The sequence below is a fragment of the Argopecten irradians genome, chromosome 14 (genome assembly GCF_041381155.1).
Source record: "Argopecten irradians isolate NY chromosome 14, Ai_NY, whole genome shotgun sequence".
Lineage (NCBI taxonomy): Eukaryota > Metazoa > Mollusca > Bivalvia > Pectinida > Pectinidae > Argopecten > Argopecten irradians.
Window position 1 is genome coordinate 2,413,342 of NC_091147.1, and position 13,923 is coordinate 2,427,264.

General features: G+C 39.8%; 1 protein-coding gene across 4 annotated transcripts in view; it reads right to left on the reverse strand.

The window, feature by feature from the left end:
- The window catches only part of LOC138306827 (uncharacterized), a 60,308-nt gene that overhangs the window by 19,214 nt on the left and 27,171 nt on the right, over positions 1 to 13,923 (reverse strand). For all 4 annotated transcript variants that reach the window (XM_069247310.1, XM_069247311.1, XM_069247309.1 and 1 more), the window contains 6 exons: positions 13,644 to 13,710; positions 11,859 to 11,972; positions 10,916 to 11,451; positions 10,474 to 10,668; positions 10,009 to 10,175; positions 700 to 845 (listed from right to left, as the gene is read on the reverse strand). In XM_069247310.1, coding sequence (XP_069103411.1) covers positions 700 to 845; positions 10,009 to 10,175; positions 10,474 to 10,668; positions 10,916 to 11,451; positions 11,859 to 11,972; positions 13,644 to 13,710 — 1,225 coding nt within the window. The remainder of the gene's footprint in view (positions 1 to 699; positions 846 to 10,008; positions 10,176 to 10,473; positions 10,669 to 10,915; positions 11,452 to 11,858; positions 11,973 to 13,643; positions 13,711 to 13,923) is intronic.

A 13,923-nucleotide genomic window follows, 5' to 3' on the forward strand; every position in this document is an offset into this window, starting at 1 on the left:
CGTGTTGTGTGTTGATGTGTGTAGGTATTGGGAGGCTGTTGTATGTTCGTGTTGTGTGTGGATGTGTGTAGGTATTGGGAGACTGCGGTATGTTCGTGTTGTGTGTTGATGTGTGTAGGTATTGGGAGGCTGTTGTATGTTAGTGTTGTGCGTGGATGTGTTTAGGTATTGGGAGACTGAGGTATGTTAGTGTTGTGTGTGGATGTGTGTAGGTATTGGGAGGCTGTTGTATGTTAGTGTTGTGTGTGGATGTGTTTAGGTATTGGGAGACTGAGGTATGTTAGTGTTGTGTGTGGATGTGTGTAGGTATTGGGAGGCTGTTGTATGTTAGTGTTGTGTGTGGATGTGTGTAGGTATTGGGAGGCTGTTGTATGTTAGTGTTGTGTGTGGATGTGTTTAGGTATTGGGAGGCTGCGGTATGTTAGTGTTGTGTGTGGATGTGTGTAGGTATTGGGAGGCTGTTGTATGTTAGTGTTGTGTGTGGATGTGTGTAGGTATTGGGAGGCTGCGGTATGTTAGTGTTGTGCCTCTTTTCAATATTGGAACTCTTGCCTTTTTAAGTGTTTTCTCACAGGAAATTGTCGTGCCGCAAAAAGGACATCGAACAATCCCAATGGTTAATATTATAGCCATTTTGGCAAATGAAATGTTTATTATAAATGTTAGAATTAAATATACACTGAGAGTGGTAAAGTTTACCGTGTAGGAGCTGTTTCATCTGGTCCGTACGAGCGATTGTTAGCGGGGTCTTCCCGCCATACGTGGACAAGGTGGGATCGGCACCGAAGGCTAGAAGCATGCGAACCAGTTCCACATTGTCATTCTCGACTGCATCGTGGATAGGCCTGAAATAAATATTGCTGTTTTAATGTACGTGCGTAATAATTGCGTTTAGCAAATGAAGGGATAATTAAGACACCTTTAAGTAGTACATCGGATTAGTTTCTGTTATCAAAGTAGAATATAAATGTGTGTAATCAGTTTTGGTAAAGGATCTGTCGCAAGATTACACACGTATTAGATTGATGATCCGAGTTTAGAATTTGTCATGTTGTTTTGAGCTTTTGTGGTTAGGTCCTCTATGTATTGACAAATCGTTCTCCTTACTATATAAACACCAAATGAATAATACATAATTATAAATTTGACTTCAGTTTTTTAAAAATATTGTAGTAGTTTTCCCAAAAAATAGTTTGTGAAAACTGAAAGTCAAATCAAGGGCTCGTATATAATCACAGACCCAAACCGGAAGTAATATGTGATACATGGATACATCTGCACCACGTGACCATCACGCAAACACCGACCATAAACAACACATCGCCTGGCTTCTGTACCATGCAAATATCGTAAACAAACACATCACTGGTTTCTGTTTGGTAAAAGAACAAGAATCACTCTAAGAACAACACGAACTTGTCTACTGTAGATTTATTGACTGTCTGGAGAACGCCATTTGTTATCGAATGTGTCGGATATGTCTATCAGATAGGCTCTACTTATAACTGGGGTAAACGACCGAGATATCAAGGCCTACACTTCACGTCACCAACAAACTATATTTATACATCTTTTAATGAATCATTTAGTATTTCATCTGTATAGCAGTAAGGAACGAAACAGCAGCGATAAACACAGTATACAGACTATCAACTTATATCATACAAAACGAGAAGACGGACCCAGACATTTTCATATCGATTTCTGTATGTTACTGGAGACTAGGAGCTTTAAGGAATTTCACATCGTTATGTCTGATCAAAATCGCCGTGACAAACAAGTCAGAATAGTAATCGTTTGTCAGACATGTCTGATACACTTAATGCGACCAATGCCGGAACAGTTTCGGAATCCATCAAATTACCCCCGTATATAAAACGTCAGCGGTGTATATTACTACACTAGCGTGTTGGAACACAAGACACATATCGATTCATCATTATATTGCTATCAAACTTTATAACTGAATAAAATAACGATACATAATTTCGATTTAGTTTCACGTGCTATTTAAACAAACATGTGACGCTGTCTGTAATTGATTGACGTCATTCCTATAAAACACAAATATTGATTTTTGCAGACTCGTTTATCTTGGGAGACCACTGCTACACGACACTAGATGCATATGAATGTAATTTGCGGTGGGTCTGCATAAGGAAATTACCGTGAATTGTCACATTAGTGATAGCATGGTCGCCAAACAGGAAGTGAGTCTACACAGGAAGTGAGTCTAAACAGGAAGTGAGTGTACACAGGAAGTGTGTCTACACGGGAAATAATGGATGCGACTAGTTCAGATGAATGGCAAAATACTCATTGTCTTGAGCTCTGGTGCCAAGAATATTTTTATTTAAAAGCAGACATTTTGTATTCATGCAACATTACATCTTTGTTCGTGAACACAAAGTATCTGCCAGTCTGAAATCGTCAGAAGAATTTCGTGAAGAGACCATATTTCAGAGTGCAATATAAATAATTTGGTTTATGAATAAATGCCCAAATCCAGGTTTTTGATAAAAGCATTGTACGATACAACTGATGTACTATATGTTGCTTGCGTTACACCATCGTCATGTCGACCTCGAGGGAAAGTAGTTCCATTGTGTGTGCTACAATGTCTAACAACTTCCGGGATTGTTTTTTCCGATATCACAACATTGTTACACATTAGATATCAGCAGTCTCCTTTTCACACCAGATTTGCCGTTCGTTTAGTAACACCAGCGTGGAGCCATTCAATGACAATGCTGCTACGATTAAAACAATCATAATTTTGACAAACTGGTAACTTAAGTAATTATTTTAATTCGGTCACTATATGTTTTGATCCGTTGGCCTATAAAGTGTCAATTGAGCACCACATCAAACAGAATAGTTAAATATCGTGTACATTTCTATCCAAAGTGCAGAGTTGGTTTATTTTACTATTTCAGGAGAATGGTCCACAGTATATTGATCTAGAAGTTAGGACAACAAGCCTGTGTGTTTATCTAAACTTGTAATAATGTAGCGGTTATCGGGCCGTATACGTCACTGACGGGTACAGAATCAGCGGGAACCACATAAATAGCTCCAAAGCCTAGTCTGCCCCATCCTGAACTCATCGGGTATTATCACGAAAATACACAAATATCTATTCCCCGAGGAGTTCCGGATGAGTCTGCCCAGCTTTGTGGAGCCTCGATTTAGATTCGGAGGTATAGTTACGGATCTTCCTTGACCTTAGTTTGACACTATTGTGAGACTTATGGTCTAGTTTTCACACGAGATTAGCTATAAAAAAATATTTTAAATCTGTAAGTGATAATGATCTGCCCTGACTTTCTGTTTGACACGTTCAGTCGCTTTTAGTTACCCGTTATTTAAATCAAATTAATATTTAAAAGTTAACCAAACAATTTTGTTCCCTAATTAGTAAGATATCGATAATCGTGACGGTGTCACCAACACAACACGTGTTTAGTGTGCAGGAACACATGGTCTAGCGCATTTCTCGTCTATGGCTTGCAAACCTTTAATACATTTGTATTTTAATTTCGTTACTTGATCGATATTCTTTATAGTTTAAAGAAGTATCTTTAATTTGTTTACATCTTGTCAACTTAAATTTTATTTTGAATTTTAATATTGTAACTCGGTCGATATTCTTTATTGTCTACAATAAATGACTCCGCGTGATATACACTGAGATATCCACTGATTACGTCACTGTTATAAAGCCTAAAGCGCTTCTCATTGGTTGGAACTTTATTGTGACGTCACTAATCAATGACGTGATGTCGAGATCCGAAGACATCGTGAAACAATGGCGGCTATCACTGGGTTTTTGAAACACATTTTGACGTTGAAATTCTTCGAAATGTAGGTTAAAAATGTGTTGATGTTTATATGACATTTTAATTATAAAACATGTCTTAAAGTTTTGTAAAGTCCCGCAAAAATAGAAACATCTCGTCCATTCAATTAAGATCCTATATATAGGAAGTTTGAAGCATCAACAGAAAGAGATACACGGTAGCATATATACAAGAGCACCAGTCCGCCCGGGAATCTAGACGTGAACTGTTTATTGACAGTGCCCGACTATTATATAATCCTATGACGGATGTAAGTCAACGACCAGGATTTACAATCAAGTGGGCTGATGTACAGACAAGGAAAAAATGCATGTTCATAAGGCGCGTAAAAACATCTATCTACGTGTAACTCGCGGGAAGCACGAGGTCATTTTTACCTACGTCATGGCGCGCGCTGAGTGGTACGGGATGTACGTTATTGAGGAGGAAGATAGGACAAATGCTCGTCAAAACAGGAACTAATAAAGTGGAAGATTTGTGATAATTAACAGGAATTGTAGCTCTAATGATATAGTGGTCAGCTTTGTTATAAATAATAGGAGTTGTAATAATAAAGTGGTATCATTGTTGTGATATTATGCTCCTGTATGGCCATTATATTATTAGGTGACTAAACATTTTCAAGCTTTCAAACATTACTACAGGCCGACACGCAATCTCCTGCCTAAAAAACAGTCGATTTGGCAAAACAGTATTTTAACAGGTTGAGCCGTCACGCACTCCAACATTTTGTTGAGCGCAATACAATACCGCGATTGTTAAAATAAATTGATTTCGTATTTAATTGTTGAGGTCGGTGTTTTGTTGTTTTATGTTTTCGTAACAATTATTAATGCGGAATTCGTAATAATTACGTACAACTCCAGACTATTAGCATTTATTATATTGCACATGATATTGCATAAACACGAAGTCATATTTCTCCTGCTACAGATGCGTTCTAATGCTGTGTATACATTAACGACAGTAATAAAAGTATCCGATATATATTTATATATTGTCGTAGAATGACTGCAGCCCCTATCGTGATTATGAAGAAATACACTCGCGCAAGTACTGCATGCACGTGGCGTATACCTCACGGTGAGTAATCAGACCATACAGTTATGACGTCAGAAATTGGCACTCTGTGCGTCAACACTCGCGATTAAATATTGCATTTTGTGAGCTCGCGTAACAAAGGTCAGGTCCGCCAATAGCAGAGAAACGCTAATGGTTTATCATAAGACGTAAACGCCAGCGACAGTGTCGATACTGAAGTATGTCTAGTACACATTAATAACTACAAACAATGGTCACTGGCCTTAAAACACACACCGATCGCTATTTCAAGATTTGATATGGCAAACACTAAACAGCGAGGACTGACATTATTTATTCTGAGTTATTAAACGGAATAAACAATTTTCAACGTGACTTTTAGATAAGAAAGTTATAAAACTACAATACAGAGTCGTAAGCAAATAATAGCTACAGCGTACAATAAATCATCGGAATAAGGAATTGTAGTCAAACATTGGAATAGGGAATCGTAGCCAAAAACATCGAAATAGGGAATCGTAGTCAAAAACATCGGAATAGGGAATCGTAGTCAAACATCGGAATACGGAGTCCTAGTCAAACATCGGAATACGGAGTCCTAGTCAAACATCGGAATAGGGAATCGTAGTCAAACATCGGAATAGGGAATCGTAGTCAAACATCGGAATAGGGAATCGTAGTCAAACATCGGAATAGGGAATCGTAGTCAAACATCGGAATAGGGAATCGTTGTCAAACATCGGAATAGGGAATCGTAGTCAAACATCGTAATAGGGAATCGTAGTCAAACATCGGAAAAGGGAATCGTAGTCAAAAACATCGGAATAGGGAATCGTAGTCAAACATCGGAATAGGGAATCGCAGTCAAACATCGAAATAGGGAATCGTAGTCAAACATCGGAATAGGGAATCGTAGTCAAACATCGGGATAGGGAATCGTAGTCAAACATCGGAATACGGAATCCTAGTCAAACATCGGAAAAGGGAATTGTAGTCAAACATCGGGTGAGGGAATCGTAGTCAAATATCGTAATAGGGAATCGTAGTCAAACATCGGAATAGGGAATCGTAGTCAAACATCGGAATACGGAGTCCTAGTCAAACATCGGAATACGGAGTCCTAGTCAAACATCGGAATAGGGAATCGTAGTCCAACATCGGGATACGGAATCCTATTCAAACATCGGAAAAGGGAATCGTAGTCAAACATCGGAATAGGGAATCGTAGTCAAATATCTGAATAGGGAATTGTAGTCAAACATCGGAATACGGAATCCTAGTCAAACATCGGAATAGGGAATTGTAGTCAAGCACTCTATGACTAGTAGCGATTTAAAGGATTTACCTCTATTTCCCCTATTGGGCCCTGCCCCTCCTGCCCCTGAGGGATCAGAGCCAAAATTTACACAAGTTCTCTGTTCCCCTTCCCCCAAGGATGTTTGTGGCCAAATTTGGTTACATTCCATTGAGAACTCTATGACTAGTAGCGATTTAAAGGATTTACCTCTATTTCCCCTATTGGGCCCCGCCCCTCCTGCCCCCGGGGGACCAGAGTCAAAATTTACACAAGTTCTGTTCCCCTTCCCCCAAGGATGTTTGTGGCCGAATTTGGTTACAATTCATGTAGAACTCTATTACAAGTAGCGATATAAAGGATTTACCTCTATTTCCCCTATTGGGCCCCGCCCCTCCTGCCCCCGGGGGACCAGAGCCAAAATTTATACAAGTTCTGTTCCCCTTCCCCCAAGGATGTTTGTGGCCAAATTTAGTTACATTCCATTCAGAACTCTACGACAAGTAGCGATTTAAAGGATTTACCTCTATTTCCCCTATTGGGCCCCGCCCCTCCTGACCCGGGGGATCAGAGCCAAAATTTATACAAGTTCTGTTCCCCTTCCCCCAAGGATGTTTGTGGCCAAATTTAGTTACATTCCATTCAGAACTCTATGACTAGTAGCGATTTAAAGGATTTACCTCTATTTCCCCTATTGGGCCCCGCCCCTCCTGCCCCCGGGGGACCAGAGCCAAAATTTATACAAGTTCTGTTCCCCTTCCCCCAAGGATGTTTGTGGCCAAATTTGGCTACATTCCATTCAGAACTCTATGACTAGTAGCGATTTAAAGGATTTACCTCTATTTCCCCTATTGGGCCCCGCCCCTCCTGCCCCCAGGGGACCAGAGTCAAAATTTATACAAGTTCTGTTCCCCTTCCCCCAAGGATGTTTGTGGCCAAATTTGGTTACAATTCATGTAGAACTCTATGACTAGTAGCGATTTAAAGGATTTACCTCTATTTCCCCTATTGGGCCCCGCCCCTCCTGCCCCCGGGGGACCAGAGCCAAAATTTATACAAGTTCTGTTCCCCTTCCCCCAAGGATGTTTGTGGCTAATTTGAATACAATCTATGTAGAACTCTAGGACAAGTAGCGATTTAAAGGATTTACCTCTATTACCCCTATTGGGCCCCGCCCCTCCTGCCCCTGGGGGACCAGAGCCAAAATTTATACAAGTTCTGTTTCCCCTCCCCCAAGGATGTTTGTGGTCAAATTTGGTTACAATCCATGCAGAACTCTAGGACAAGTAGCGATTTATAGGATTTACCTCTATTTCCCCTATTGGGCCCCGCCCCTCCTGCCCCGGGGGGGGGACAGAGCCAAAATTTATACAAGTTCTGTTCCCCCTCCCCCAAGGATGTTTGTGGCCAAATTTGGTTACAATCCATGCAGAACTCTATGACTAGTAGCGATTTAAAGGAAATGTTGACGGACGGACGGACGGACGGACGACGGACGCCGCGCCATGACATACATTTTGTAAGCTCACCGGCCCTTCGGGCCAGGTGAGCTAAAAAAATCGGAATACGGAATTGTAGTCAAACATCGGGTGAGGGAATCGTAGTCAAACATCGGAATACGGAATCGTAGTCAAACATCGGAATACGGAATCGTAGTCAAACATCGGAATACGGAATCGTAGTCAAACATCGGAATACGGAATCGTAGTCAAACATCGGAATAGGGAATTGTAGTCAAAAACATCGGAATACGGAATCGTAGTCAAACATCGGAATAGGGAATCGTAACGAGATAAGACCAGAAACTAAATCATAAAAGACACAAAAGAGTGGTTAACAACACACATCAGAACGAAGTCGGACCATGCAACACAGAAGTTTGGAAAACCAACATCAGAATACGAGGTTGGGAAAAAAACCCACTGGGATACAGATGCTAAACCAGCTTAACAACATCGGAAACGGTGTCGTAAACAAACATCGTTTATGGGGGGACGTTGTCAAGCAACATTGTAAATGGAGGTGCTGTACACAAACAAAAGCTGAAACGAAGCATACATATATGCCTATAAATATCTCTTTTTTACACGACGTGTGAAAATGGCAAGTTTTTTATTTGTCCATAAAGTATATAACACATTGTGTAAGCTTTATAATACATGTATCGTCACAATACATCGTAAATAGACCTGTGATGTTCGCAAAGTTGCTCCAATGATGTTCGCAAAGTTGCTCCAATGCCCACTCGGTTCTGCACAATACGCTGTTAAACTCGAATATTTATAGTAATTGTCACGTAGTATATATAGTTACCCTATCTGTGCGAGATAAATAGTTCGGATATAAAAGTCACCAGATAGGCTCCACGCGCTTACTGATGACGTAAACCCAGTAGTAAATCGGCGGTGTAATGGTCGATTATGACCAGGTTTTATTACAATCTAACACGTACTACCGACTTCATCATCATAAATGCTCACGATCGTGCTTCGTTTTAATGACTGACACGTATAGCACGTACGGGTCTGTAATCCGAACGGAATCCGCAATTAGTCCAATTAAGGAACAATTGAATTAATAACTTCCCCGCTAAAATACTGAAATCATTTGTCCGAGTAACCATTCAGAGATTTAAACGCTTTTTGACAAAGCACTGACACATTTTTATCTGCGTTTTTTGTATTGTTGACATTTTGTACTTACTTCAGATACATGTACTACAGTATTAATTCTCTCTGGTGTTCGACACCAGACTTAATCATTTTGTCACCAAGTTGTGAGATGTATATTTAATGAGTTTTGTGCCAGGTACAGAAGAACTTATAACTGACAATCAAACGTTATTCTAGTTGCGTGCATAGAACTTATAAAGATAACATCACGACTGTTATCGTCCAACGGTGACAAAGATCGATACAATCTACTTTTACTTCTCCCAACCTTTGGCTGTCAATCAATCAACTCCCATTCTTACTGATATATGGGTCACAATAGATTTCGATAAAAAAAAATATCACAATGCACGGCGGGCTGGTATTGATTTCCGCTTCCGGCTGTTCATATCTAATCAGCAAAACGTTTGCTCTCAATAGTATGCACCAAGGTTTTTCTGTCGGGGTTTGACATTGATCTTGGGTCTTTATCAGTTTAAATGATAAAAGAGAGACGTCGTACAATGTACATCCAAGTGTATATATCTCATTATTTTAAGGAGTATCATTATTTGACTCAAATGTTTGCTAAATAAATACGCTAATGATTTACATTTCATTTTTCTCCTTTGTCGTTCGGGATGACGACATTGAAAATTTACTTTAGCAGCGATATCAATACGAGTTATATAACCGGCAGTTGAAAGTCTTTACGGAAGTTCGATGTCTGTTAAGGTATAAGTCATGTTTTGTGTAATTCCATTGCACGCCATAAATGTCAGCATTTTAGGATGGGTTTTGTAAGCACGGGCCATGTAATTTTCAAGAAGTATGGCGATAGTTGTGTTTGTATGTTTTGCGCCCACGTGCTTGTAGGATTTAGGTCCCACGAGTGGAAACAAAACAACGCTTACACATTTTAGGATGTGAGCAATAAAATACAGGGAAAGTAATGTTACCTCCTATTTTCAAAGCACTGCAATTTATAAAATTAAATAATCTATTTTTGGATAACCAGTATCAATTTGAACATCGCTAAAGCTTAAATAGTTTTTTCGGATTTTATTTTCTTGTGTTTTTTGCCTTGCTGACTGAAAGGTTTCAGAAAATCGAAAACACGCTGAACAGAAACATGAGATAATCTATACCATAACTGACTTACCGGATGCCGTCCTGTGAAGAACAGTTCACGTTCGCCCCACGTGACAACAACAGGTGGGCGATACTCCTGTTCCCGCTCACACAACTCTCGTGCAGTGGTGTGTAGCCCGCGTTATCCCGCACGTTCACGTCAACACGTCCGGACTGGACACAGTGGAGAGCAATCTCCTGTCAACATAACCGTACGTCAAGTCAACAAACATCAAACATGTCACCACAGAACGTCGTAGTTTGTCAACGTTTGTACAATGTACGCTGAATGGGAAACATTTTGTATTAAATCAAACCAATACAGACAAAATACCAAACAACAAATTCTTTCCAATTTCTTTGCAACATTAAGCTTTGGTCTAAATTGCTTTACCGGATTGCGTCTAATAATACAACGTCAACATTTTGCTATGTCCAAACAAATTTATTCATTTATCTATTATTGCATTTGATCACATGTAGGGTGCGTACTTACCGTGTGCCCCATTCGAGCCGCCCTATGGAGGATCGTTTCCCCTGTGTCCCGGCACACTGCCAACTTCTTCACCTCAACCGGAAGTGGGTACGACCCATCATTCGAGAAATCCGTTTTGGCGCCGAACGTTGGGTCTTCAAAATTCCCGTTGCCTAACGGAAGTGGATCATTGCCCATTGAAGAGCATTGCTGTCCCTGAAGTAAGAAATGACATCATAATTTGTTGGTTATATCAGCAGACATTATTGTTATCAATATTATATAGTATTTAATACTGACATGGTAACACATCGCTAGCGAAGGTGGGGCGACACCATATATATCCACCCTAACAAATAATGACGGATGCATGGAAATTTAACACATTAGTAAAAGGTATAAGAACTAAAACATAAACACTAAGTGGATAACTACTTGATCGCCGACCTCCTTTATCACAGACCTGTTGCTCTAGACTATGTCGCCGTCGCTGGTCGTTTAACTTCCGCCTTGCTGCCTGTCCCCGACGTCTTGCCCCCTCCAACTTACTACCCAGTTCGAGTCGTTTTGACCGTGCGTTGTTGTCTTTTCTCAGTGTGTTAGTTCGGAGTTGATACCCGCCCCGCCTGGGGCTATGTCTCCGCCCAAACCGTAAATGTTTAGGTTTAAACAACAGCGTCATCATCAAACCACCTTTACTTTTGCCATTGCGGAGGGTCTGTCTTAGTGCTGAGCTCGTGTCCCCGACCTCCCACATACCAGGATTTCCCGATTCTTTCCCCCCATTTTCCCCGGACACAGAGCCACCCAGCTCTGTGGCGGCTTCCTCTGATGACATGCGCCTCTCCAGTGCCAACCTTTCCTGCTTCTCACTCATCCGACGGCAGATCCTTCGCGCCGTTTGGCGTAAACGTTCACGTCGTTTGAGCGCCTTCCGGCATTCTTCACGCGAGAGCTCCCGATCATACGCAGCATTGCGATCATATGTAGGCTTCTTACCTGGAAACATAATTGAAAATTATTGGAAGTGTGATTACAGAGATTGAAAGTAAGGGGTTCGAATTTTACTTGTTGTCTCAATAACATGGTTGTATGACACTTAATTTGCGTTCAGCATAAAGAGAGTAGGAAAACTGGTCTGCCTTTTGTTTAATATGACAGGTTGGGGTGTAATTTTTGTCTCTGAAAGTATGATTCAGTGACATCGCACTATAAACTGGTAGAACATCCGTTTGACGTACAATTGGATATTCAGCCATAAAACTTTTCTAAAGCAGACGTTTGTTAGGTCAGTTGTGTGGGTTATTAATGGTTGAATGGGAATATCTCCTTGTGTTTTCTTGTGAGAAATAGCAGGCTGAATTCTGCTAACTCCTAACTGTACACGATTAAACACCGCTACTTACCGGCGGCCTGAGTTCGAGTTCGGGGTTCTAGCACTTTCGGTTTAAAATCAATGAAACCTTTTGGCTTAGCTATCTTCTTTTTCCTTTTCCTCCTTCCGATCCATTTCTGTCGCCCTAAATAACAACATGTACTGAATAAGTGATATCATAAAGCCAAATATTGTGTACACAACAATTTCAACACTGATTGAAACATGTGAAGAAATGATCAGATTCAGCCGAATATCATTGAAAATATTGATAATCATTTTTTCAGCGGAAAACAAGATGTCCTTAGAAACATAAGTACAGGCGGTATCTAATACTCCATGCAGCATTATTTGATATGGGTTTGGTTACCTTCTTAAGAAGCAAATAAAACGACCTAACATTATCATTTCTGTGCTATCTGTTACTATGGCATAAATAGAACAATAGTTAAATACGACACACGGGTCGACCGTAAAGTATATGTAATTGTCAGCAGCCAACAACTCATTCTCGCATCCCATTAAAGTTAGTCCGCTAAACCTGCCTATATTATTAGGCTTTTTTAATTTTTTTTGGCCTAATATATAGACTATATATTAGGCGAAAAAAAAATTAAAAAAGCCTAATAATATAGGCAGGTTTAGCGGACTACATTAAAGTCTGCAAGCAAGTTGGAATCCGTGAAAAGTAAAAGACGCGACATTGACATCTTAACTCGCCAAAGTAAGTCGACGTTAAAATGTCGTTATACATAAAAACGCGATGAACAAGTCGGCGCGAACATCATACTCTATCCTATCGTCAGTAAAACTTGTTACGTATGTATTTGGATAAAATAATACCGGTAGTAATAAAAAACGTATGCGTATTTCTTGTTGTTTTGTCTGTTAAATACACAATCGTTATACGATATGAGGGTGGGATGAAATTTAAGTACCAGACGTGTATTCACAGAATGTTTAGAATAGCAAAAACGTGTACCACACGTGACTTACAAAGTGTTCATAGACAGCCTTGACCTTTGAGACTGTAGCGACATTTTCAACTTAACATATTACTAGTTTATTGATGGCAACACAACAGGGACTTGTATGTAAAACGTGCGAGTTCAATAATCCTGGGACTCGCCCAGACGTATAAGTCTCGATATCAATAAAAACGGACATAAAGTGCCCTACAGCTCGAGACAAAATGGTTTTACTAGATATAACTGTATATGTCCACAATGACTGAATCTCACTGATGATGTCATTCGGATTCGTCAGGAAAACGGAGTTACTGTTAACGCATCATAAAATCAAATATTACTTACACTTATACTTTAGTAGTAAATGTAACTGTATTTTATTTATGTGCATTCCCAATAACCCAATTTCGTTATCTACATATATTAAAGTTGATCTAGAGAACATTTTTTATCGGTCATACATCTTTATTCCGAAATATAAACAACGATATGAATCTTTATCACATTTTCTGATAAAAACTATGCTTTAGTATCTCCAACTTTGATCACACTTTTCCTTATCCACTAAACCTTTTCCGTCTTATTTGGCTTCTCTAACCTAACCTGTATAGACAGAAATTGTGACGTTTCCGTTTAAACATTTTTTATTCGTTCAGACAAAATCAGCAGCTTTTATCGAGTGTTATGAAGCGAGTGCTTGTTTACGAGTAATATGAGCAGCTATTACCCGAGTCGCCGCCTCGCCGATATTTTAATGTTATGTAAATTATGTACATTAGTAAGTCTGTTGGCGTGACGAGGGCTATATTGTAGATGTGTAATCTGTGTGGATTTGTTTATCTACTTACCGAGTAAGCGATCTGTCCGACTCATTCTTTGTCTATTTCCCCTGGCTTTCCTTCTTATCTCGTCAGCCTGATCAAACATACATATTACATATCATTAGTTTTGTCGGCTCCTTTAACAGAGCAAAAATGTATTCTAAACTATAGGTGTGTGTCGGATCGTAAATCTACCTAGTCATGTAAGTTATCAATATATGGCAATGCTATGTCGGTCGTAGTCAGTGCTCTCGCTGTCAAATATCCTACCAACGGAAGTTTTATACAACATGTGTTACATATGGAA